We start from the raw sequence: 27,235 nt of genomic DNA on the forward strand, positions 1-27,235 counted from the left end.
TACTCTCCAGCCATTTTCAGGGCTGACTTTTCTTAACCATATGCACTTTCCCATGGAATCCCCTTCTCTACTTTTCTTTCTTTTTAAAGAAATATATTTTATTTATTTACGAGAGAGAGAGAGAATGGGTGTGCCGGGGCCCCCAGCCACTGCAAACAAACTCCAGATGCATGTGCCTCCTCATGCATCTGGCTTACGTGGGTCCTGGCGAGTCGAACCAGGCTCCTTTGGCTTTGCAGGCAAGTGCCTTAACTGCTAAGCCATCTCTCCAGCTCATCCTTCTCTACCTTTCAGTTGTTACCCATCCTTTAAGAGATAGAAATGTGAACTCCTTGAAGGTGGGAATATGTTTCAGTGAAGTTTGAATAACAGGAAGGAAACTCAGTTTAAATTTTGTAATTAATTAGTTAATTATATGTATGTGTGTGTGTGTGTGTGTGTGAGAGAGAGAGAGAGAGAGAGAGAGAGAGAGAGAGAGAGAGAGGGACTGTGTGTCAGAGGTGGGAGAGAGAGAAAGAGAAAATGAGAGAGTATGTGTGTGCCAAGACCTCTTGTTACTGCAAATGAACTCCAGATGCATACACCACTTTGTGCATCTGGCTTTATGTGTATAATAGAGAATCAAACCCAGGTCAGTAGACTTTGCAAGTAAGTGCCTTGAACTGGATTTTTTTTTTTGTAAAAAAATGTTTGTTTTGGCAGGGGAAAATGATATTTAAACCTGCTTCTCCAAACAAAGTCTCTCTCCCAACTGGTTTTTCCTCTCAGCTTCACAAAAGCAGGTGAGTTAAATTTGGCTTACCCAAAAGAGCAGGCCTTTGGGAGTGAGGAACAAGCCTGGCAGTGTACCTGAGTAAACCAACAGGCACACAGGCTTGTTCAGAGACAGTCTCATGAGGCAATTGTTTTTCAGAATCCTGAAACTACCCTTGCAGCCAACACAGCAGTGTGGCAAGAGCCCAGCTGGCAATACTGCAGAAGCGCACATGAGGCCCTTCCCAATCATTTGCAATGACACTGATGCAAAACTGCACAAGCTCCTGAGCTGAACCTTCACACGCACCTTGCTGTTTCCCAGGAGGTGGTCCTAGGTAGGAATCTTTCCTTTGTGCCGAGCCTATGCTAATTAGGAACAGAGCTGGTGGTTTGGGTTTGCAAAGGGATGGAACCCATGACATCATCTTTCATGGCAAACTATACTTGTCAACTATCTGCCCAAGATCTGTCATCTCAAGTGGCTAACTCAGGAGGCACTTGGCAAGTGGTCTCTCAAACACAGTATTTATGTGCCTCGTTTCTGACTCTCTGCCATGGAAGTACTTTAAATCACAAAAAGTAACGAGAAGTTGTCATCAATAGTTTTAACAATGATAATCTCCGAGTTCATTTATTTGATAAATATCTACTTAATGTCAGGCAGCATGTTAGATGCTAAGCTCTGTAGGTGTGGTCTGTGCTTCCTGGAGGAGTTCACAGAAGAATGTGATGAATGCTGCAATGGAGGTGAATGTAGGGTACACACACGTTATTCATAGGACACTCAACCCAGAATTCTGGTGAGAGTCATGAAGCTTCTGCAAGTCCTCAAGGATGAGTAGGAATTGTTTAGTTCTCTAACCTTCCCTGCATCTATCAATAATATTTGAGTGAGCTGGGCATGGTGGCTGCCTGCTTTTAATCCCAGCACTCGGGAGGCACAGGTAGGAGGATCGCCATGAGTTCGAGGCCACCCTGAGAATAAAAAGTGAATTCCAGGTCAGCCTGGGCTAGAGACCCTACCTCAAAAAAACAAACAAACAAAAAAGAATATTTGAGTGATACCTTAGCTAAATAAATGAGAAATAGGACTTGGGGAAGAAAATCAGAAGAGTCCCTCAAGTCAAGGAGGTATGGATGAGTCAGGGGCTGAGAATGAGCTTGCACCTTGGAGTGATCAAAGTAATTTGGGGCTGGGACTATAGCTCAGTCGGCAAAGTGCTTGGCAAGCATGCACAAAGCCATGGGTTTGATCCCCTTCCTGCAGAGCATGAAACTAGATGGAGTGGAGCTGAAGAGATGGCTTAGCAGTTAAGGCGTTTGCCTGCAAAGCCAAAGGATCATGGGTTGGATTCTCTAGGACCCATGTAAGCCAGATACACAAGGGGTGTGTGCATCTGAAGTTTGTTTGCAGTGGCTGGTGTGCCCATTCTCTCTCTCTCTTCCTCCTTTTCTCTCTCTCAAATAAATAAATAAGTAAAAATATATTTAAAAAAATAACTCGATGAGGTGGTGCCTGCGTACAGTCCCGGCACTCGGGAGGTGGGAGTTGAAGGTCATTCTTGGCTACAGAAAGAGTTTGAGGCTAACCCAGGCTTCATGAGATCCTGTCCAAAAAGAACAAAGCAAAACAAAGAAAAAACTTCAAGCAATTCTATATAGATCTGTGAAAGTTAGAGGCATAGCACTGAGGGCAGGCGTCGGGGAGGGCACGGCTCTTAGGAAAGATATCGCATGCTATGTTGTGCAGTGGGATGAGGGGCTGGGGAAGACGGTTTAGAGATTAAAGGTACTTGCTCACAAAACCTGCCCGTCTGGGTTCCATTCCCCAGTCACTCACATAAAGCCAACCCTCCAAACTGGTGCATGCGTCTGGTGTTTCTTTGCAGGGATAAGAGACCCTGGTAAACCCCTTCCCAACCCCGAGACATGTGCAGAATTTAAAATTTTAAAAAGGTATGACTTTGTAAGGGGGTCTCTGAGTCTACTGAAGAGATTTAAGCCAGGAAGTGACATTTTATATTCCAAACATCCTGGTGAATGCAGTACAGAAAAGTGCCCAGCCAGGAGCAAGTCCCAACACCTGCGGAGGGAACTCCATGGCGGCTTGGACTAGATCAGTGACCCGAGGGGAGGAGAAAGGGATCAATACTCAACAGAGACATACTGGGAAGGACCGGACCTGGCGAATGTTGCTTGAAGGAGAGAAAGGAGTTGGGAATGACTCTTCAGTCTTTTGTTTTGATGGGCTGGTGACAGTGAGGTAGGAGGCAAGCCCTTTAGCTGAGTGTGAAGCCAGGGTTCAAGGAAGGAGCACAGGGAGGTGAGGATCATGGCAAAGCTGTACTGTGGGGATGAGCTAGAGCTGAAGCAAAATGGATTTCCGGGGAAGGTTGAGGACCCAATTAAAAGGGGAAGTTATTAAGAGTGATCACATTTTCTCCAATTCAATGTTAAAACAGAGAAGCCTTTTTCAATAGTAGCCAAAAGACACAGTGTTAGCACAAATGACCATGACGTCATATAGGAAGCATTTGAATATTATTCATAATTATTTTTTGTGTCGGGACTGGTGATTATGAAGTGTAAAGTGCCATCAATGAACATCGCTGAGGCCTGGGAAGACTTCTGCATCCTGCCAGTTGCAGGATGGTGGGGGAGAGAAGAGACTGATGCAGGAAGAAGGGCTGCTGGGCTTTTCTGCTCGTTAGTAAAAGAAGCCGTCCAGGAAAAGACCTGGGGTCCTAGAGGAAAGCTGCAATGCAGGCAAAATGGAGCACAGGCCTGGCACTTTCCGTAGCGTCTCTACATACTGGTTTTCTGTTCTCTTCCTTAACAGAACAACTCAGCATCAATCAAAGCCTCACTAATGGTTTCATTTGAAGTGCTGTAAAAATGGAGAAACTTTCTTTCAGAGAGGTTCATTACTTAGCTCCCATGCCTACACAGGTGCTGTCCATCACATGTTGCAAATCAAATTCCATAAAAGATGAAGTAGGGGGTGGGGGGGATCGAGTTAGGGTCTTGCTCTAGCTCAGGCTGACCTGGAATTCACTATGTGGTCTCAGGGTGGCCTCGAACTCATGGTGATCCCCTACCTCTGCCTCCTGAGTGCTGGGAGTAAAGGCATGCACCTCCACACCTAGCCAATGCAATGTTTTTTTTTTTTTAAAAATATTTCATTTATGTTTATTTATTTGAGTGAAAGAGAGAAAGAAAGAGGCAGATAGAGAAAGAGAGAATGAGCATGCTAGGGCCTCTAGCTACTGCAAACAAACTCCAGATGCATGTGCATCTGGCTTTATGTGGGTATTAGGGAGTTGAACCTGGGTCCTTAGGCTTAGCAGGCAAGTGCCTTAACTGCTAAGCCATCTCTCCAGCCCAGCATTGCTTTAATTTGTTTCCTAAACTGTGATGGTTTAGGGGGCATTCAAAAACTTTCTACTATAGCTGGAGTTTTAAGAATAAAAAAAAAAAAAAAGATGGAAATTTGGATGGGTTAAGATGAAGCGAACTAGGTGGGTAAGATGCTTGCCTTGAAAATATGAAAACCCGAATTCAGAACCCCTGGCACTCACTTAAAAGCTATCATCCCAATGCTGGTGAGGCTCCAGGTTCAGTGAGAGACATTGGCTCAAGAAAACAAGGTGGAGAAGCTGGGAAGATGCCTCAGTGTTTAAGGGTGCTCTGTAAGCCAGCCAGCTCAAGTGTGAGCCCCAGCACCCCATGTAAAGGTGGAATAAGGTGGCGCATGCTCTGTTAATCCCACGGTGCCTAACGGCAGTGGAAGGTGGAGCCAGGAGACTCCTGAAGTGCGTGGGCTAGGCAGAGTGTCTTTCTCAGTGGCAAGAATAGCAGGAAGAGGGCTGGAGAGACGGCTTAGCAGTTAAATGCTTGCCTGTGAAGCCTAAGGACCCCGGTTCGAGGCTCAATTCCCCAGAACCCACGTTAGTCAAATGCACAAGGGGGTGCATGCGTCTGGAGTTTGTTTGCAGTGGCTGGAGACCCTGGCATTCCCATTCTCTCTATCTCTGCCTCTTTCTCTCTGTCTGTCACTCTAAAATAAATAAAATAACAACAAAATTTTTTTTTAAAAAAAGAATAGCAGGAAGAAAGATAACCTGCACACAGAGGCTTGTCTTCTGACTTTCACATATGTGTTGTGGCACGTGCATACCATGCAAACCCAGGAACACAGAAAAAAAAAACAAGGAGATACCCAAAGCCCTCCTCTGGCCTCCATTAGTACACACACATAAATGTGCACCCTCCCTCACACACATACATGCTCACACACACATGGACAAGCATATACACATTGTTTCTAAAAGGTGAAAATCTGGGGCTACAAAGATGCCGTGGTGGTTAAAGGCACGTACTTGTAGCCTGATGGCCTGGGTTAGATTTTCCAGTACCCATGGAAAGCCCATGGTACTAATTTGTCAAGCATTTGGAGTTCATTTGCAGGGCAGGAGGCCCTGGTACCCTCATTCTCTATCTCTCTCAAATAAATAAAGTATATATATGTTTCAAAGGCGAAATAGGACTGGAAAGATGGCTGTTAAGGCGCTTGCCTGCAAAGCATAAGGACCCAGATTCAATTCCCCAGGACCCACGTAAGCCAGATGCACAAGGTGGCACATGCATCTGGAGTTCATTTGCAGTGGATAGAGGCCCTAGCATGACCTTTCTCTATCTGCCTCTTTTTCTCTCTCTCTCAAATAAATAAATAATCTTTTTTTTTTTTTTCAAAGGTGAAATAGTGCCAGACATGGTGGTCTGTGTCTGTAATGCCAGCATTTAGGGAGCTGAAGGAGAATCATTTGAATTCACCAGTTTGAGACCACCATGGAACACAGCATAATTCACATGAGAAAGAGAGAGTGAGATGGACAGAGAGAGGGGGGGTAGTGGGAGGAATACGAGACCCCTAAAATCCACATTTTTCTGCCAGCATGGTATTTCCAAAGACTTCCTTCCCCTCCAGTGTGTCACGGCTTCCCTCTCCTTTTCCAGCACTTGTAAGTAATGAGCTCTTCCCCCACCCCCTTACCTGCTTTGGTCCCTCTTTTGAAAACCTAGTTTCCAACCCCTTCCCACTTGTCATTTTTACAATGTATACCCATTATTTTGACTGTAGTAACTCAATGGAATCTAATCTATATTTTTACTTAAATAATCACTGGGCCCATAGGTAAGGGCAACTTTATGAGTGCCTGCCTTGGGTCATGTGAATGTGTTGTGAGTACTGACGGTCCTCTCTGGGCTCAGTTCCTGGACCTTCCTCGCTGCTATCCACACTCATTCCCTTGCTGATCACATCTGAAGTTTGTTCGCAGCAGCTGAAGGCCCTGGTATGCCCATTTTCTCTCTCTGTCTCTCTCTTTCTCTCTCTCAAAGTGAAAAGGAAAAAAATGCCAGCCGTGGTGACACATACCTTTGATCCCAGCACTTGGGAGGCAGTGGTAAGAGGATTGCCATGAGTTCGAGGCCACCCTTAGACTACATAATGAATTCCAGGTCAGCCTGGGCTAGAATGAAACCCTACCTGGGGTGCGGGGAAAGCATCTGGTGTACCTCCCTAAGTCTGTCCCCTATAATACAGAGTCTTCTCCATTCTTCCAGGTGAACAGGCTGCAAGCACCCTTACTTTTCCCTCTCATGCCCTGTATACAACAAACCTGTCAGCAAACCTGTTGGCTTGTTTTAATGAGGAGATGCAGCATCCAACCATTTTCACCATGTCCTTCGCCGCCCTCTGTCAAATCAAGCCTGAATTATTGTGATGCTTTCTTCCTGGTCTCTCTGCTGCTTCCTCCTCCATGCTCTCTCTTCTGTATGATCTTATCTTTTCTTTTCTTTTTTTAAATATTTTTATTTTTATTTATTCATTTGAAAGAGAGAGAGAGGAAGAGAGACAAAGAGAATGGACACATCAGGGCCTCCAGCTGCTGCAAACGAACTCCAGACACATGTGCCACATTGTGCATCTGGCTTCCATGGAACCTGGAGAATCGAAGCTGGGTCCTTTGGGTTTGGCATCTTTCTAGCCCCATATGAGCTTTTCTTAATATGCATCTTAAAAATACAGTATATCAGGGCTGGAGAGATGGCTTAGCGGTTAAGCGCTTGCCTGTGAAGCCTAAGGACCCCAGTTCGAGGCTCGATTCCCCAGGACCCACGTTAGCCAGATGCACAGGGCGCACGCATCGGGAGTTCGTTTGCAGTGGCTGGAAGCCCTGGCACGCCTAGTCTCTTTCTATCTGTCTCTTTCTCTCCCTCTCTCTCTGTCACTCTCAAATAAAGAAATAAAAATGACAAAAAATATTTTTAAAAAAATACAGCGTATCAAATTTCTGCTTAAACTTTCCAATAGCTTCTAATCACTGAGAGTAAAGCTAACGGCATTACAAGCAGACACAGATTAGCTTATTGTCCAAATTGAGATCTCTTTGAGAGCGAAAGGACATGTTAGAAATAATTATCAGGCTGTAATTGATTCAGAAGTAAATTCAGGTCATCCTGGGGCATCTACTTTTGAGGCACTGCTTGGTTCTTCATTCTCCCCGTCCTCTCCCTGGCCTCACCTGCCCTACTGCTTCTAGACCTCTCTGCTTCAGCACGAGCAACCTCCCATTCTGAAGGCGCCAGGCCCACTTGCTCCAGATCTTTGCTCTTTCCCTATGTCAATGAGCACTCACTACTCTCTGCTGAACCTTACTCAAGTCTTAATGAGGCTTTCCCTCAAAGTCCCTGTCCCCTACATCCCAGTCTCCTTCCTTGCTTAATTTTTTTCATACTTTTCAAAGTGTAAAACATTCTGCATATTTTATTTAGCATCTTACATTTAGAAGGGAAGCTCAAGGGCAGGGTTTTTCTTAAAAAAAAAAAAAAACTTTGGGAGCTGGAGAGATGGCTTAGTGGTTAAGCGCTTGCCTATGAAACCTAAGGACCCTGGTTCGAGGCTCGATTCCCCAGGACCCATGTTAGCCAGATGCACAAGGGGCGCATGCATCTGGAATTCATTTGCAGTGGCTGGAGGCCCTGGCACACTCATTCTCTCTCCCTCTTTCTCTCTCTGTCACTCTCAAATAAAAAAATAAGCAATAAAAAATATTTTAAAAATTTGCTCTATATTCCCAAATCCTGGCAAGTTAAGAGGTACTTTACATATATTTATAGAAAGACTGAACCATGTGATCCATAAATACTTCAAAAATATCCCCACTTAGTAGATACGTAACATCCAACGCAGTCAATAAATGTAGCATCACTATTTTATAGTTACTTTCACATAATTCAAGTCAATAAATATATTTTGGACTTTTTTATTCCATGTAGGAATCTGCTCGTGAAGAGGTTGGGGGCCTGGGAGACACAAGGACAAAAAGAACCGTGTTCCTCAAGGAACAAAACCAGTGGCAGTATGAGAGCTAGGAGGTATGTTATGATAGGAGGAGATTTTCCCTGGTTTTCACCCACTTCTGATCAGAAGTGATCGCTCCCACGTTGTTGGATGTGATTCCCTTTCTCGGTCTTGCAGGCCTCCCGACTTTAATGCCACTGTTCTGGCTTCTACGGTTCTCGGTTCCTCGGAGCTGCCTGCTATGCCCAGATATACCTGATGGCCAGGTGTCTACCCCTCATCTCTTCTTCATCATTAAGCCTTCATATTTCAATGAGTCATTTCAAATATTTGACATTTTACAATCTGCTGTCTTCCAAGTTTTCAGAACATTTTGGCCAAATATTGACAAAGTGAAACCATCTAATAGCACAAACAGAAAGCAAACAAATGCTAAACAAACTTTTAAAACATAGCTGGTGAGGATATTATTTTGTGGAAGGAAAAAAGTCTACCCAATGCATCAAATCACTTACTAACTGGACACCTGGGTTTGCTCACATTGTTCTGCGAGTAAGGTTATGGTTTTCTTTCGAGACAGGGTCTCACTCTAGCGCAGGCTGGCCTGGAATTCACTATGTAGTCTCAGGATGGCCTCAAACTCACAGCGATCCTCCTGCCTCTGCCTCCTTAGTGCTGGGATTAAAGGCGTACGCCACCATACCTGGCCAAATAATTTTAACTGATATTAATTCTGTGGATTTTCTTTAAACTTAAGACATTTTTAAAAAAATTATTGTGTTGATTTCTTTGTTCATTTGTATTTATTTATTTGAGAGTGACAGACAAAGAGAGAAAGAGGCTGATAAAGAATGGGCATGCCAGGACCTCCAGCCACTGCCAATAAACTCCTTATGCATGCGCCCCCTTGGGCATCTGGCTTACGTGGAACCTGGGTAATTGAGCCTCGAACCAGGGTCCTTAGGCTTCACAGGCAAGCGCTTAACCGCTAAGCCATCTCTGCAGCCCTGAAGACATTTTTTAAATTAATTAATTTATTTTTTATTTTCACAATTTTTATTAACATTTTCCATAATTATAAAAAATATCCCATGGTAATACCTCCCCCCTGCACTTTCCCCTTTGGAATTCCATTCTTCATCATATTACCTCCCCATCTCAATCACTGTACTTACATATATACAATATCAACCTATTAAGTACCCTCCTCCCTTCCTTTCTCTTCCCTTTATATCTCCTTTTTAACTTACTGGCCTCTGCTACTAAGTATTTTCCTTCTCACGCAGAAGCCCAGTCATCTGTAGCTAGGATCCACATATGAGGGAGAACACGTGGCACTTGGCTTTCTGGGCCTGGGTTACCTCACTTAGTATAATCCTCTCCAGGTCCATACATTTTTCTGCAAACTTCATAACTTCATTTTTCTTTACTGCTGAGTAGAACTCCATTCTGAAGACATTTTTTGACTTCATGTGTGAAGTATGTGTGGTGTATGCATGTGTGTGTGAAGATGCACACACCCCATGCTCATGTGTGGAGGCCTGAGGAAGGTCTCAGGTGTCCTCCCTGAGACGAGAGTCTCTCACTGAGCCTGGCTGTGGTTAAACTGACTGACATGGGGCCTCAGCAATCCTCCTGCCTCTGCCACCTCAGCTCTAGTGTTCTGACATGTGCAGCCACGCCTGTCTTTTACAGACGTTCTGGGAATTGAACTCAGGTCCTCATGCGTGGGCAGCGAACATTCTTACCCACTGACCCATCTCCCCAGCACCCAAGGCATTGGTTTTGGAAAATGTTCTGTTATAAATCTCTTGCTCTACCCACTAGAGGAACAGAATGGCTTTAGGCTGTATATAACAAGCTCACTCTATATAAATATACACATCGATTCTATTTTCAAGGAAATTCAACAGAATTATAGTTGAGGATTAAATTGAAGATGACACTTTAATATATTAGATGACTGACTTAGAAAAACTACTTAGGGTAGTCACTAGATAGATGAAAAAGTATTCCCTTCTTCTCATCAAACATACCAATCAGTGTGGTAAATGATACCAAAGAACCATGCATTCATTCCCATAAAGCTTATTTTAAATCAACTTGGGAAATGTTCAGTTTTTACTTGTTACAGATAACTTTTTTCCTAAGAAAATCCTCACTTCATGTTTAAAATATTTATTTATTTATTCATGAAAGAGAGAGAATGGGCATGCCAGGGACCCTGGCTACTGCAAACTCCAGAGGCATGAGCCACCTTGTGCTTAAGTGGCTTCTGGGGAATCAACCCTAGCTCCTTTGTCTTTGCAGGTAAGTGCCTCAACCCCTGAGCCATCTCTCCAGCCCAATGCTCACTTTTTAATGTAGAAATAAGTGTATGCAACCTATGATAATTTATTCATCAGTCTTTAAGTTCTATATAATTCCTAGAAATCACACAGCAATTTGGTTTTCATTTTCATTTTTCTATTCCAATCATATAAATACCTTCATGGCAAACTTACTTTCCCAGCTCTAGCATAGGCTAGCAAATAATTTATTTGAATCTGACTGTATGATTTTGACTCACCAAGTTTCCATTCTAGTCTGTAATATGGATTTAATGTTGGTACCACAGCCAGTGGGGTTCTTGTGAGAAAAGGGATGTGGTAACCTTACAGAGCCTGGTCATGAGAGAAGACTTCACCACTGCTACTGATAAGACAGGCATCTGCAGACATCGGTGACTGAGGGAAACAACAGGTAAGCAAAGAGCAGGGCTTTGAAAACATCCCTGCTTCTCTATTACTTCTTTCTGCATGTATATGTCTATGCAGCACGTGTACAAGTGTATGTGTGTTTGTGTGCCTGTGGGTGCACGCGTGTATGCGTGCGCATGTGCACAAGTGCTTGTAGAGGCTAGAAGGTGATGCCAGGTTTCTCCCTTGGTTTTGCATTTCACTTTATTCACCGGGGCAGGCTCTCTCACTGGAACCCAGAGCTTGCTGATTCAGCTGGTCTAGCTGGCCGGCTGGCCCCGGGGACCCCCAGAGAACTGCCACTTGCGTGCGTGCTGAGGATCCAACCTCAGAGCCTCAGGCTTGCACAGCAAGGGCTTGAGCCACCGTGCACCTCCTCAGCCCCCATTTTATATTGTTTTATCTTTCCCGATTAAAAAAAAAAAACCTCCCAAATATTGCTAAGCACATGACTGTGAATACCGCAGAGCCTGACTGGTTTACCAGCCTCGGCACATGTGTGCCAAGTAGATTCTATCATCGGGTGTTAAAACACAAAGTTTTCAATAGCCTAAAGAGGCAACTAAATACTTGGATCTAGAAAAACCCATTATCCAACACATTTGGGGGATTAATCACACATTGGCTCACGTTATTCAGGAAATCAGCCCACCAATTATCATGTTTACTCTCTCCCCAGTAAGCAACTTCAAATGAAAGGCACCTCTGTAGCATTTGTGTCTTTCATTCTACCTGACTTGTCACAAATGGATTTCAACCCAGTGTGTCTGTCTAATGGAAATAGCACTGGGCTAGAAGGCGGGAAAGAGATTTCAGCTGGGAAGTTGTAGGGATGTCACTCAAACTCTCCTTAGCCTTCAGTTATTCAGGAGGAATCGTTTTCACCAATGACCCTTGCAGTTCCTTTTCAAATACTCTCATCCTGAGCAATACTGGTGAAATGGATCTGATTGGTCAGCAAACACTTGCAAAATTAATTTTGATCACTGTGTGCCATAGTAGTAATGAATTTCCTTTTCCTATATCTAGAGGTTGAAATAAATATGGCCCTGTATTACAGGCATTGTTCACTCAAGAAATCTTGCCAGAGCCTGGTGGGGTGGCGCACGCCTTTAAGCCCAGTACTTGGGAGGCTGAGGTAGGCGGATTGCTGTGAGGTTAAGGCCCACCTGAGACTACACAGTGATTTCCAGGTCAGTCTGGGCTACAGCGAGACCCTACCTCAAAAACATAAAAATAAAAATAAAAATAAAAATAAAAATAAAAATAAAAATAAAAATAAAAACAAAGAAATCTTGCCAGAAACTCAAAGTCCTTGTCCATTCTAACAAACAGAAATCCAACATGTTTTAAAAATAGCTCCTCCTGCTGGGCGTGGTGGCGCACGCCTTTAATCCCAGCACTCGGGAGGCAGAGGTAGGAGGATCGCCGTGAGTTCGAGGCCACCCTGAGACTACATAGTGAATTCCAGGTCAGCCTGAGCCAGAGTGAGACCCTGCCTCGAAAAAACCAAAAAAAAAAAAAAAAAAAAATAGCTCCTCCGTCCTCTGTTGGCATTCCCCATGCTCTGTGCTGTTTTATTTTCTCCTTGGTATTTATTACTCTGATATACTGTTATACTGTGTTTGTTGTTGTTCTCTATCTCCCCTCTCCCTTTCCCCTGAATTAGAACCTAAGTTTCAAGGGAAAGGGAAATTTGGAATGTACTGTTCACTGCTACTGTCCTTAAAGCCTGGAAAGAGACATGACACATAGTGACTAAAAGTCATTTGCATAAATGTGTGAAGAAACATTAACATCCATTATTAAGTACCTATCCCCACACCATAACACATCACTGCTAGTTCAGCTTCTCCATGTGAACTGGAATTTCTGAATCTCATGCTGTATTTATCTATATTATTTATTTCATACACACACATATACATATAGATTTGGTTTTTCCAGGTAGGCTCTTACTCTAGTCCAGGCTGATCTGGAATTCATTATGCAGCCTCAGGGTAGCCTCAAATTCACAGGGATCCTCCTACCTCTGCCCCCGAGTGCTGGGACTAAAGGTGTGTGCCACCACGCCCAGCTCCTTGCTCCATTTAAGAACATGCTCCTATCCCGTTCCAACCCATTATATCTCCCATCCCTACATTCACTGAGATCGATTTACCATATGATCCAAGCAATGTCCTAAGTGCTGGGGATACTGATGTGAATAATACGGACACAATCTTTACCCTCTTAACAGTGTCTATTCAAGGACTGCTCAGAGACCAGACACTCCCTGTGCTCTTGGCTTTTCTTATTGTGCTGACTTAACAGATCTCCCTCTGGATGTTTTGAGTTCATTATGCCATGGAGAAAAAAGTGTGTGGTTTGGATGGTTGCTATCCAACTTTGAGTAGAGTTCTTTCAATACTGAGGGACTAGAGCAGAGAGCGAGCGATGCTCACCACCGGGCAGAGAAGTAACAGCTGTGTCCCTTGCACCTGCCTTTCGGTTCATACAGTCAAAACTCTACTTCCAGGAGGCCTGAATGTTGGGAATCCAAAGTGAGTTGCCATATCTTGCTCACTTTCCTGTATTTTCTGCACTCAGGGGTGATCTGGGTGGGCGGGGGGCTTCTTTTCATCCTAAAAAGAGCTTAATTAACCCATCATCTGTAGCTCCAAGGTTATTATTATCTACTGCTCTGTCTGAGTAGACTAAACCCTCCCTTGACAGAAATTCTTGAAATCCAACCACGCCAAGCCCCACGCCTGTCTGTGCCTTTCAGCGTGTCTTTGGGAGTACTGACTACCTCTGACCTAGAATTTCCCACATGGTGTTCTGTGGATCTCTGGAATCCTGAAAGATAGTAATGAGTTCTGAAGAAAAGAAAAAAAAGGTGTGTGTGTTGGGGGAGGGGGCAGGTCTATCCCATGGCCAAATGAATTGGGGAATGCCATGTCCTATTTCTCCCATTTGGTGGTACAGGGTAAATTATGAGAACATAATGTGTGTGTTTATAAATGTTGAACTTTGTTAAGCCCAGTTGTAGTTGTTTGAATGTGTCTATCAAGAGTTCATGTGTGGAAACTAAAACCCTAGATTTCTATGTGGATGGTATTTGGAGCGAAGGATGTTGGGGGATAATTAGAATTGTATTAGGTTGATGGCATTAGGAGCTTTATAACAGGAAGAGAGACCCAAGCCAGCAAGCCTGTTCTGTCACAACATGTGATGCTCTCCACCTGGTTTGGATGCTGCAGGGGAGCCCGAACTCTGGGCTGGGAGATGGCTCAGTGGCTAGGCAAGCATGAGGAACTGGGGTTGGTTTCCCAGAGCCCACATAAAGCTAGATGCTCTAGGGGAACTGTAATCCCAGTGTACCCAGGGCAAGAAGAGAGGCAGAAACCAAGAGAATCCCCTGGAAGCTCATAGGCCAGCTCACCTCGAACAAGGGGAAAGTGAGGGCCAACTGCCAGCATTGTCCTCTGACCTTCACACGTGTGCCACGGTACATGCGTGCCTGAACTTGCACACACACACACACACACACAACACACACACACACACACACACACACACACACACACACACACATGAAAAAAGATATGAAGAAAGGAGGGAAGAAAGGAAGGAAGGAAGGAAAGAAGGAGAAAGCCTTCACTTGATGTCAGTACCATGCTTTTGGATTTCCTAGCCTCAAAACCTATGAACCAAATAAATGTCCATTCTTTTGTTTTTGTTTTTCGAGGTAGGGTCTCACTCTAGCCCAGGCGGACCTGGAATTCACTATGTAGTCTCAGGTGGCCTTGAACTCACAGAGATCCTCTTACCTTGGCTTCCTGAGTCCTGGGATTAAAGGCGTGCACCACCACGCCCAGCTTTAAATGTACATTCTTCACAAATCACCTAGGCTTCGTGTTAGCAAGCTGATAGACTGATGGCCAAAAATATCAGTCAGTGTTTCCCGGCCAATTTAACTATTGAATCCTTTTGTCCTAAAACACCAGTGACATCTCTGAAGACATTATTTCACAGGTGAAAAACTGTTTGGCAAGTTCTTTCTTAGCTTCATGCCATATTCAAATGAACAGCAGTAAACCACTTTGAGAGAGGGAGAGAGATACATAGCACTTCTGGGGCTTCAGTATTAGAGGGAAAATACAGTCTGATAAAGCAATTACTAGATTTCGGGTCAGAAGGCTTGTGACTTAGTCTGAACTAGGTCATATAACTTTCCATAGGTTATTGAGCAATCCCTACTTCTGAGCCTCAGTCTTTCCTCCTGGGAGGGAAACATATTTTTGGAAATAATGATACCCCACTCTTTGAAACTGATGGCCAGCTTAAGAAGTTTCTGTAGTAAGTTTGACTTTTTTTTAAAAAAGTAGTCTTCTAGGCAGGCGTGGAGGTGCACGCCTTTAATCACAGCACTCGGGAGGCAGAGGTAGGAGGATCATTGTGAGTTTGAGGCCACCCAGAGACTACAGAGTGAATTCCAGGTCAGCCTGGGCTAGAGTGAGACCCTGTCTCGAAAAGCAAAACAAAGCAACAACAACAAGAACAATAAAAAGTAGTCTTCTGGGGCTAAGGGATGTGGCTCAGTGGAAGAGTGACTGCCTAGCATGTTCAAAGGCCCTGGGTTCAATCGCAGTGACTCTTCATCCACAAAGTGGTCTTCTGGCTGGAATTTTGTACCTACATTTAAAAAGTCGTCTTTCAGAATACAGTACCTATAGCTTCATTACAGAGGTGATTGCTCAGGCACGAACCTATAGGATCCCAAGCTTAGAGTTGTATTTTTGAATGAGCAATGACAACATTATGTCTGGTATTTCAAGGATTTTTGTAGAATACTACCTAACTGGAGTTGTAAGCACTCTCATATGAAGCAGAAAGACAGAGGTCTATGACATTATATGACATTATAAATAACCAAGAAATGTAACTTGAGACTTCTTGCTTGAAACTAGAGCGATTGTTCTATTTTTTTGAACACTGCATTTCCGAGGATGGAGCTGGATGACATGCAGTTGACATGCAAAATTCATTGTAGCTCATCATTCATAGCAGCTCTAAGTTGACAGAGGACCCCTTGGCTATTATCACTTCCTAGGAGGGTTCCTGCAGTTCTTATCTTGAAGGAAGGATCCCTTCTGCTCTCTAACTCAGAAGGGAAAGTTTAGTGCCCAAGCCTGCCCTCTCTCTAAAGGGAAGAAATCCTATAATGACTTAATTCACACTTGCAAATAATGCTAGAGGGGAACCAAGCTGACACTTTCCTTGCCATTAAAATTAGCAATTACACTTAAAAGCATTTATGCAATACATTTTTTGTTTATTTTTATTTATTTATTTGAGAGCGACAGAGAAAGAGGGAGAGAGAGAGAGAGAGAGAGAGAGAGAGAATGGGCACACCGGGGCTTCCAGCCACTGCAAACGAATTCCAGATGTGTGCGCCCCCTTGTGCATCTGGCTAACGTGGGTCCTGGGGAATTGAGCTTTGAACCAGGTTCTTTAGGCTTCACAGGCAAGCGCTTAACCACTAAGCCATCTCTCCAGCCCTACAATGCATTTTTTTTTTTTTTCCGGTTTTTCAAGGTAGGGTCTTACTCTGGCTCAGGCTGACCTGGAATTAATTATGTAGTCTCAGGGTGGCCTCAAACTCATGGTGATCCTCCTACCTCTGCCTCCCGAGTGCTGGGATTAAAGGTGTACACCACCACGCCCGGCATTACAATGCATTTTTTAAAGGTATCTGTACATTTAAATAACTAACAAAAATTTTAGTCACAGCTTAGAATTTGATGTTGGTCTTGGTGACAATAAGTAATTTAAAAAAAATATTTATTTATTGGTGGGGGGAGGGAGAGAGAGAGAGAGAGAGAGAGAGAGAGGGAGAGAATGAGCACACCAGGGCCTCCAGCCACTGCAAATGAACTCCAGATGCATGTGCCACTTTGTGCATCTGGCTTTACATGGGTCCTGGGGAATCAGACCTGGATCCTTTGGCTTTGCTGGCATATGCATTAACCACTAATCCATCTCTCCAGCCCCAGTTTGGTTTTTACTTATTTATTTGAGAGACAGAAAGAAAGAGGCAGATAGAATAATATGGTCTTTAAAGAAGACCGATTGCACTTCTATAGGTTGTTATTTTAGTCATATGTAAGCATTTGTCGGACCACTGAAATAAATTTAATATAATATTTGCTAAGTGAGCAGGCCTGCCACCTGGACCCTAAAACCATGTTTGCTGCTTCATACATGCATGTGGCCCAGGAGCTCTGAGATGCAGGCTGCTGATTCGAGCCTGTAAAGCAATTCCAAAGCAGTTTGCGAGTTCAAATCATTTGCTTGTTTTCAACACAAATTGTTCTGTGCATAAGGAAACAATGAGTCTAACTGATCTTTCACTCTCCCATTTTGGTATCTTTTAAAATGTCCACCATGACAGTGTACAAATAGGCTTGCAATATAGGTGAGCTTCAGCGCCCATTAAGAAGAACAGTAAGCAGCCATTGGTAAATAAAGCGTGTCTTCTTGGTTTTGTTGTCAGGAGCACTATTCTTGTTTTGTTTTAAATCGATTTCAGACTGAGGGAGAGAGCATGGACACACCAGGGCCCGTTGCCACTGCAAACAAGCTCCAGACTCACACGCTATTTTGTGAGTCTGTGTGTGGGTAGTATGGAATCGAACCCGGATCAACAGACTTTGCAAGCAAGGACCATTAACCACTGCGCTATCTACCCAGCCCGGCAGCAGTATTCTCGACGATGTCTTCAGCATGCACCCAGAAGAACAAGCAGCTGGACCACATGGTCAAAGTCCCTACATGTCCAAGACAGTCAGAAGGAGAAATTCCCAAAACACCTTTAGCATCAAGCCTCTGGCAAGCAATGCCCCCCTCCCCCGCACCAAACCAACCTGAGGGCAGAATTAGTAACACTGAGCCCAGTGCCTGGCACAAGGACTAGGGAAATGTCTACTAAATACTGCCACCTGGCAGACTTGTGAGTAGTTATATAAATGACTGCTATGAAAGTGCCATCTCATGTCCGTCTACAACTCACGTATTATGTCACCAGATTGATGCTAAGGACTTAAATGACATGAAATTAGGCAGGACGTGGTGGCTCATGCTTGTTATTCAAGCACTCCTGAGGTTGATGCAGGAGGATTGCCTCAAGTTTGAGACTAGACTGGGCTGGTCTGATATCTGACCCAACACCGGGCTTTCTCAACCTTGGTAGTGTTGACATCTGGGGCTAGGAAATTTCTCCACTGGGGCTAGAGTGGGGATGCTGCTCTGTGATTGTCTAGGGTTTAGCAGCATTCCTGCCTTCGACCCACTCAATGCCAGTGGTATTCACTACTTTCCATGGGACCACAGTACCCCAGATGCTGCTGAAAGTCTGAATGTTGGGGATGGGGTGAGAACTACTTGTTCAGTCCTTATATCCATGGTAGTTGTCACAGTCAGAAAGACAATATTCTCTCTTCACTCTGATTTCAAATGTATTGATCTACTTTTAATGGCATTAGAGGCTCTTAATCTTCTTTCATCAAGTTTTTGTAAATATTCTCATATATGTGGGGAGAGTCTTTCCAGGCACCTCTACATAAGTTAAAAAGCATCATTTCCACCTTAAGCAAAGGAAAATACTAAAGAAGGAGAAAACATTTCATACTGAAAATCAGACCAGTGATAGTGGAGGCTGTCTGCAGAATGAACTTGAGCAAACTTTGCACCCAGGATAGACAACAGACCCAAGTCCCTGAACTAGAACTCAAGTGTTTGTGAGCCTGAAAAAAAAACCCTTTATGTTAAAAGGAACAACCTTCATTTGCTTGTTATACACTTCTGGAATCTTAATGACAAACCTCCACGGTCTTTGGACAATCAGATTTTTTTTTCCTCTATTGCTTTTGCAATAGAGGAAAAACAAGAGTTTTTATTTATTTCCTATTTGTGTTACCAGTACATAGAAGATACCAATGTGGGCTCCAGGGACAAGCTGTTTCAGCAACACAATCAATAATCTTGCTAACTGAATAGCATTCCCATAAACCAGCAGTCTTTCAAGCCTCTTAGGCAGGATGACATGTACCTCCTCTTTCTTAAAATTAAAATAATAATAATAATAATAACAAACTAGAATCTTAGAAGTCAAACTTAAATCCAGCCAGTGGGCAATCTGTTTGAAAATGACTACACATCCATGTCCAAGGGTGAGAAATAATTTATGACAAATAAAGCTCATGAAAAATTCTAATTTCATTCATGTTGCTACAAGTATAGCATCATGCTTTGAAAAATGTGGGCTGGTAACATTTTTCTGCCTTCCTTCCCCTCCAGTGTAGAGTTAAACAGGTGCTCTTACCTCTCCTCCAGTGCACGGGAAAGGACTGGAGTATCTCGAGGTACAAATGGCTCCCTTCTTGACCACGTCGTCTTCCAGGCCGAACGTAGCCGAGCAGTTGGTTGCAAAGTACTTGTAAGGCTTCCACGTCTTTCCAAAGTCCTGGGACCGGTCCAGCACCATGGCTGCTGGCCTGGGGGACTTGAACACCATAATTAGGTGAGTGAAGTAGAATTCATCTTCCAGGTCTAGCTGGATCTTTTCTCTGTGCGCATCCTCGGCAGACTGCCACCACGTCCGGGGAAAGCGGAAGGACGAGTCGGCCATGGCAGAGGGCAGGTGAGCCAGGTGGGGGTGGGCAGCGTTGCACTTGTGACACGTGGGCTGCTGGCACGTGAGATCGGCATTCTCACTGTAGAAGCAGGACAGTTCGGTGGCATTCTGGCCACAGGTGGTGTCTGCCCGGAGTTTCCTCCCTAAAGCCAAATTTCCCATGCGAGGGTTGCAGGCTTTTTCACAGCGGGAACTTGCTTCGGTTTCTCCGCTCAACACTAAGGAGAAGAAGAAGAGAAGTCGTTCAGGACAAACCCACTGCGAATGGGAATGCTACTCTGTCTACCTGGCCCCTCTGTAATGGTCAAGGTATCCTCAAAGAGCCGGAGCCTTTCCATAAGGACGAGACTCTCTCAACCTTGGCCATGAACACTGCCTGCACCCACAAGCCATTCATGTATATGAAAAGTACGTGTGTTTGATGCGTTCAGACATAAGATGACATAATAGAGGTCACTTCAGGCAAAAGGGCGAGGAAGGAAGAGTACAAATACTAGAGTGAAAAATATTGGCCCCATATTTTCTTACATATTTTATTTATTTGAGAGAGAGAAAGAGGCAGAAAGGGAGAGGGAGAAAGAATGGGCACACTAGGGCCTCCAGCCACTGCAAATGAGCTCCAGATGCGTGCATCACCTTGTGCATCTGGCTTATGCAGGTCCTGGGGAATCAAACCTGGGTCCTTTGGCTTTGCAGGCAAGCACTTAACTGCTAGTCCCTGGCTTAATATTTTCAAGTATACTTGGCTTCATTAATATTTCCTCTTTTTGAAAACTATATATATATATATATATATATATATATATATATATATATATATATATGTATGTATAGTTTTTTCAAGGTAAAGTCTCACTCTAGCTCAAGCTGACCTGGAATTCACTATGTAGCCTCAAGGTGGTTTCGAACTCACAGCAATCCTCCTACCTCCGCCTCCTGAGTGCTGGGATTAAAGGTGTGCGCCACCACACCCGGCTGAAATATAATTGTTTTTAAAACCATGATTCAAACTAGATCAAATGCCATAATGTTTGCAAGACCACCTAACTTAGTATCTTTTGTTTACATGATTTTGTTTTCTTGAGACAGGGTATCACTCACTCTGTATCGAAGGCTGGCCTAGGATGCATTAGGTAGCCCAGTCTGGTCTCCAACTTGAAGCAATCCTCTTGCATCAGCATCCTGAGTGCTTGGATAACCAGCAGGAGCCACCACATCCTGCCTAATTTCATGTCATTTAAGTCCTTAGCATTACTAGACATGGTCATTACGAGCATTCATGTAGGAGGAAATGCAGAACTCCATTGTCCTTACATTTTTAGGCCAATGAAGGGATAAATTCCCCACACGAGCTATTTAATAAATATACAATGAGACCTCACTCAGGACAAACTAGAAACCACTGAATCCCAGATGTGCAATGTCCACTTCTAATACTAAGTAAACATAGCTATGAAAAGCCCCCTCCAATCTAGCCTGTGACGGGAAAGCGTCTTTTACATGCCCTGTGCCTCTGAAGTGTTTCTCCCCAGGAATGTGTGCAGTGTGGCGGCCACTAACAGCACCCCAGTGCCTTAAAGAAACACTCTTCCTCCCAAACACAGGTCCACCACACCTTAATGTTTCAAAACTACTCAAAATGATAAACATTATCTACTTATTAACACCCAAAGTGCATTCCATGAGCCTTTGATTTGGGCCTGTCACTTTAATTATGAATCCCTTAAACAAAAATCACCTCTTAAAACAGAGGCGGGGGCGGGGGAGGGGGAGGAGGAAAGGGAAAGCAAAGTCCAAAATTCTGGAAAATTGAATGTTTCTGCTGCAGAGAGAGCCCCTATGAACCGCTGCCACCGTGTCACTGGAGGGAGGCAAATGACAGCTTTGGCTGGAATGGAGACATTTCACACGCTGACTGGCGGTCACCAATCAGCCCCACATAGTCTTGCAACCCAAATAGGGGTTTCCTTAGGCGTTATATTTTAAATGGCAAATTACAGCGTTGCGCCATGCCCGGACTCTGTTTGCCATTGTTCTGATTAACAGGCACAACAGCTGCTTGTGGCCAGACACACACAAACACACAGCGTGTTATGACTCACCTGGGAAGCATTTCGGGGGGGGGGGTGCGGGTGTGTGTGGTGGGAATCGTATGCTGCCTGTGCAAGTATTTCTGACTTGCAACACTTGCTATGCGATGTTTATTTACAACCACTTGATTGCTTGCATGCTTTTGTCATAACATGGCTCGAAAAGGGGGGAAAAAAAAGTTTATGAAGGTTCACTTGTCGAATGGAGGCGCATGTACGTGTGTGCATGCGCCTAAGAGAGTGTAAGGAAGAAGTAAAGTGAAATCCTAGAGATCCGACAGACCCTTGGGGAAAATAATGAATAACTGTAAGTGTCCCTTACGCTAATTTGATAATTATTATCCGTGAGCCAAATCCGTAGATTGTGTGGTTCCCGAAGGAGTGAACTGACCGAGTCTACCAGGGGTGTTCCCACGGCCCTGCCGGCTTCAGAACGCAGGGTCTCTACGGCTTGGATTCCGCCCACCTGCGGCTCTGGGGAGAGAGCGAAGGAAACCCACAGGGAGACACGCGTGGGACAATGAATGGTCTCGACCCTCCGGTTGCCACTCCCTTTTGTGGAGCAAGCCAGCTCTATGCACAGGGGCTGAAGGCACAGTCCCTCACCTGTACCCACTACGCTGCACGTAGCCTAGCTGGAAATCAGGTGGTCTACGAGAAGGAGGAGAAGGAGGGGGGTCGAGAAGGTGCTCCCGAACTTCGCAACCGCGAGCTGGGAACGGGTGGCCCAGCGCGCTCCAACGGGGCCAGGACGGGAGCGGGAGGGCGAGGGCATCTGGCTGACCAGCGCCTCCGCCGCTGGTCCAGTTACCGGGGCCAGGAGCAGACCCGCCTCCGGCCTCCCGCAGAGCCTCGGCCAGGGTACCAGTTCCCCCGGCGGGCGGCGGCCAGCTCCGGCGGTCACCACCTGAGTACCATCCCCGTGGTCCCAGCCGCGAGTGCCCCCGCGTTCCAGCCACTATCCCGAAGAGAGAGCGCTCACCCGTGCCCCAGGTGACCCCCACCTGGTTCCCAAGCGCCTGAACCACGCTGGGGGGAAGTTAGCGATCGCCCCGAAGTGAGCCACTTGGGTCCGGTCTCCCGCGCGCCCAGGGTCGCTGGGCCACCCTCCTCATCACTTCTCAGGCCAAGGGATGGCGAGCAGGGTCCTTTGTTCCCTCACCAAGGGAAAAGGCAGTTTTTGTTTTCCCCCCTTTTCCCCACCCCAAGCTAAACCTAGAAAGAAACCCCGGGTCGCCGCATCCCCGGCCGGGCGGACCTTATAGATCGGGTTAGTCGGGGACATGTGCATCTCAATTGCCAAAAAACCAAAATCAATCCGTCTTTTGAAAACTCCGGGGCGGCGGGGAAAGGAGACTGAACATGGCCACTCATTTCATACACCGGAGCCGAGCTCTGTGCTCCGGGAGCCCGGGGCTTCCCCGGGACCTCCTGGGGTCCCGAGCTGGGGTAGGGGAGCGAAGGAGCGGAGGTAGGGGAGGGGTGGGGGCCCGGCAGCGTCACCACCCACCTGCGGCCAGCGCCCAGCAGCCCCAGATCAGCAGCAGCGGCGCGCGGCTCCCCATGGCCGGGGCCGGGAGGGGAGGGAGCCGAGCCCTCCGGGGCGGTGGGATGAAGGAGGCAGCGCCGAGCCGTCCTCGGGAGAGAACGGGGCTCGCGGCTTCTTCCTCGTCCCGGGGCACCGGGCACGGTCAGAGGGCACCGGTAGCGCGGAGCCTCGGGCCGGGACCGCGCCGGGCAGCGGGGTGACCCTGGCGCACCGGCCTGGCGGGGCCCGGGCACGTCGGGGACGGCGGGAACCCCCAGACCATAGCCCGGCCGGGCAAGCGTGGCCCTGGAGGGTTCTCCGGGAGCCGCCGGTCCGGGGCTCAGAGCCCGCAGCCGCCGGTTGAACTTTGCAGGACCTTTCACTTCCCGGCCGCCGCCGCCGCCTCCTCCCGGGCGTCCTCCTCCGCCTTCACCGCCTCCTCCGGCTGCCGCCGCTCGGTCCCGTCCTTCTCCATGGGCAGTTCCAGGGGATGCATTTTTATTGCACCGACACCGCGGCGCTCCGGTGCCAGCCCTCCTCCCCTCGCACCTCCACCCCTTCCTCCCGCCCGCCCGCCCGCCCGCCCGCCTGCGCGCCCGCCCCCCGCGCTTGACAGCCCCGGCGGTGCAGCCCGCCAGGCCCGGGTCGCCGCCGCCACCGCCGCCGCCGCCGCCGCCCAGGGAGAGGGGTCCTCGGGGCCGTGACCTGCCGCGCCCCGCCCCCCGTCCGCCGTCAGCCCCCAGCACCACCCCCCCCCCAAAACGCACGCGCGCGCGCATCCCTCGCAAAGCTCACCCCGCATCTCGCAGCATGACCCCCCGGGTGCCCTCCAGCACCCACCGGGCCTCCCTTGGGAAACAGTCTCCCACCTTCTCCAGGAACATTCCTGAGAGCAGTTGACTCCCTCCTGATCAGGTCTGGGCATGCCAAGGGGCTTAAAAAACCACCGAACAGGGCGAGAGCCTGCTTTCCACACCGCCACCCTCCCGCCCCCACCCCCACACGCATCCCCAGCAAAACAAGCCTTCACCCGCCCCCATCCCTGTCTCGGGGAGCCCCACGACCTAGATTCGAACCCCCAACTCAGACCCTCTTACAGGCACCGGCAGCGTGCTAAGTACCCGACACTGGGAGCATCTGGGCCGCCTTTTGGACCAGGAGATGCGGCCCAGCTTAACAGTCACTGCCCATGGGAGCCCAGGGTTCTCTACTCAAACCCAAGCAGTGAGGGTCCAAGGCTCAGCCAGTGGGCACTTTCGGAGTGTCTAGGGTGTAGCAAGAGAACTCTTGGGTCCTTCCCAAGATGGAGAACAATAGCGTTATGAAATATCTTAGGGGTGCAGTTTAATAGCAGGCGCACTAGCTAATTGTGGATAGGACTCCTCAGGGCTGGTGTTTATGGAAGGAGATTAAATAACATTGGAGTCTGGGCCTTTTGTAACTTCTGTGAAAACATAGTAATTCTCACACGTCCAAGGAAATTGGCAAAAGTTGAGTCGATGCAATTTTGTATTGCAGTATTCAGTGAAGGTCTTTGAATAATTTCCAGAAAAATTAACTAGTTTGCAGACACCATTCTGTTATTGCAGATCATCAGTGTGACAGATGGGCCAATTCAAAGCTTTGGGGCACTCATACATACTATTATTTATAATGACCCAGCCTTGAACATCCTCGAAGTTTATGTCTCCCAGAGGGAAGTGAGTCGAGGTTAGCATAAGCCACTTGGGAGATAGTGAAATTCTTCTTTTGGCCAACACTGGGAAGTAGCAAATGACAGAGGACAGCAAATTTGTAGAACGTCACCATCTTTAGGAAACAAATCCTTTCAGTTTTCAAATATTGGCAATGTTGAGGCTGTTCTCAGCTCTCACAGATAGCCTCCTAATGAAGTCACTGAAACACTTCTCCAACTGTTCTTTTAATTAAACAAATGTTAGGAAATTATAACAGCTTAAGGCTGTTAGCACAAATATTTATCTAATAATGGCCAAGGAAAGGAAGACATAGAGAATATATATTATTAACCTCCGAGTCTACTGGATTTAGGCAGAGCTACTCCATTTCTCATTACAAATTCCAAAGCATTTTGTGCACCGATGCGGGTGCTTCCTTCCTCAGCTGGTTATGACCCGCTCTTCTTCCCAAGCCCCGATGCTGTAGAGCTGTCTTCCAGACTTCGTCTGTGCAAGGCAGTCCATATCTTTCTTATATTCCCTCATTATTCATAATAGAAAGCATCTACCAGATACACAGTGAATATTTATTAAATTTATTTATTTGCAAGCATTGAGGGAGAGAGAGAGAGAGAGAGAGAGAGAATGGGCACTCCAGGGTCTCTAGCCACTGCAAACGAACTTCAGATGCATGTGCTACCTTTTGCCTCTGGCTTTAAATGGGTACTGGGGAACTGAACCCAGGTCATTGATGGGCTTTGTAGGCAAATACCTTAACCACTGAGCCATCTGTGTAGCTTTATTAAATCTTTTTATTGAATAAAAGGTTATCTTAAAACTATTGTTATATGCTAAGGACAGAAACTAATGGGAAAAAAAAACAGTGAAATCAGAATGATTTTTCATTTTCTAAATCTTTACACTCTATACCAATACTTTACATATGCGCCAGCTCAAGGCAACAAATACTAAGCATTCCAATAAATTCCATTGCCAACTCATTGCCTGTAATCCTAGCACTTGGGAGGTAGAGGTAGGAAGAGCAGAAGTTCAAAGCCAGCAAAATTATAAAAATCGCAATCGCAAATTTCCAGAATCCACACAGTAGCAAAACCAGTTTGTAATATTTCCAATAACGTGATAGAATGCCAAAAGAAAGATGCACAAAAGTCTGCATACCAAAAACCTTATTTGTGAGACAGCCCTTCAGGCCTGAGTTAAAGTATCCCTACAAATCCAGTATATTTGGTTATACTGTTTTTCTAGGCCACTGCATGTTAGAAGTAACAAGCTAGAATGGGGCAGGATTCTGTAAAGACACGGCTGGGGTGATTTAAGAATGAGGGTGATGGAACTACAAACAGCCATGACAGACAAACCCATAAAGAGTATGCCTTGCACCAGTCTAAGAGTCTAAGGCCTGGGAGCCCCACAGAGCTGCAGACAAGCTCTTCCTCAGACCTTCCTTCAATAGCTGAGTTCTCACGGACTAGAGGATGCTCAGAACCAGATGGGATCAGGGTGCCCGCCTTCTCACCCCCATCAGGAACTCTCTACATGCAATCTCTGCTCACTGGCCATGCAGTTTCTCTTCAGAGCATCCCAATAAGCAAATGCCTCCATCTTCATTCCTTCCATTTTCAGCACTGTTTTATTTAACTGACATCTCTCTTTTTTTTTTAATTTATTGATAACCTCCATATGTATTCACTGTGTACTCTGATCATAATCCTCTTCCACCTCCCCCCCCCCCTTTTGTTGGTCCTCCTTCTCGCATTTCTCTTAAAATGTGATTTATCAGGGCTGGAGAGATGACTTAGCACTTTAGGTGCTTGCCTGAAAAGCCTAAGGATGAAGGTTCAATTCCCCAGGACCCAGGTAAAGCCAAAGGCACAAAGTGGAGCGTGTGTCTGGAGTTTGTTTGCAGGCCCTAGTGCACCATTCTCTCTCTATATGTCTCTTTCTCTCTCTCTCTCAAAAAAAAAAAAAAAAATGTGGTTTATCAGGGCTGAAAATATGGCTCAGCAGTTTAGAGAACTTCCTGTGCAAGCAGGAGGGCCTGAAGGCTGAGAGTCTGCATGAGTTCCTTTCCTGGGATCAATATAAATGCAAGTGCGCATGCACTGGCCTGGAATTTGCTTCTTACGTAGCCCAGATTGGCCGCAGACCCTTGATCCTCCTGCTTCAGCCTCCCTAGTGCTGGAATTTAAGTATTTAAAATTTTGAAATCAAGTTTCATTGTTCCTTTTAAATACCTTCTTCTTCAAGCGTTTGTTTAATTGCCTACATGAATTCAACTCAAGTTTGTCTGATCAGCTAGAATAATCCAGAACTAATCTTTCTTTTAACGGAGGTCTAGGGTTTGTATTTTCATTTTCTGAACATGCACATTGGTGGCTTTGTG

At 45.9% G+C, this 27,235-nt stretch overlaps 1 protein-coding gene across 4 annotated transcripts in view; it reads right to left on the reverse strand.

Moving 5' to 3' along the window:
* The window catches only part of Ntn4 (netrin 4), a 118,363-nt gene extending 94,394 nt beyond the window's left edge, over window positions 1-23,969 (reverse strand). Inside the window, exons 1-2 of one of the 4 annotated variants that reach the window (XM_045153308.1) lie at window positions 23,951-23,969; window positions 19,226-19,755 (exon numbers count right to left, since the gene is read on the reverse strand). In XM_045153308.1, the coding sequence (XP_045009243.1) occupies window positions 19,226-19,755; window positions 23,951-23,957 (537 nt within the window). In that variant the 5' untranslated portion in view covers window positions 23,958-23,969. Of the gene's footprint in view, window positions 1-19,225; window positions 19,756-20,638; window positions 20,755-23,137; window positions 23,335-23,950 lie in introns of those variants that run through there. The other 3 variants (XM_045153307.1, XM_004650190.2, XM_045153309.1) reach the window with 3 other exon arrangements.
* Window positions 23,970-27,235: the final 3,266 nt, after the last annotated feature.

Source organism: Jaculus jaculus, chromosome 6 (assembly GCF_020740685.1).
Source record: "Jaculus jaculus isolate mJacJac1 chromosome 6, mJacJac1.mat.Y.cur, whole genome shotgun sequence".
Lineage (NCBI taxonomy): Eukaryota > Metazoa > Chordata > Mammalia > Rodentia > Dipodidae > Jaculus > Jaculus jaculus.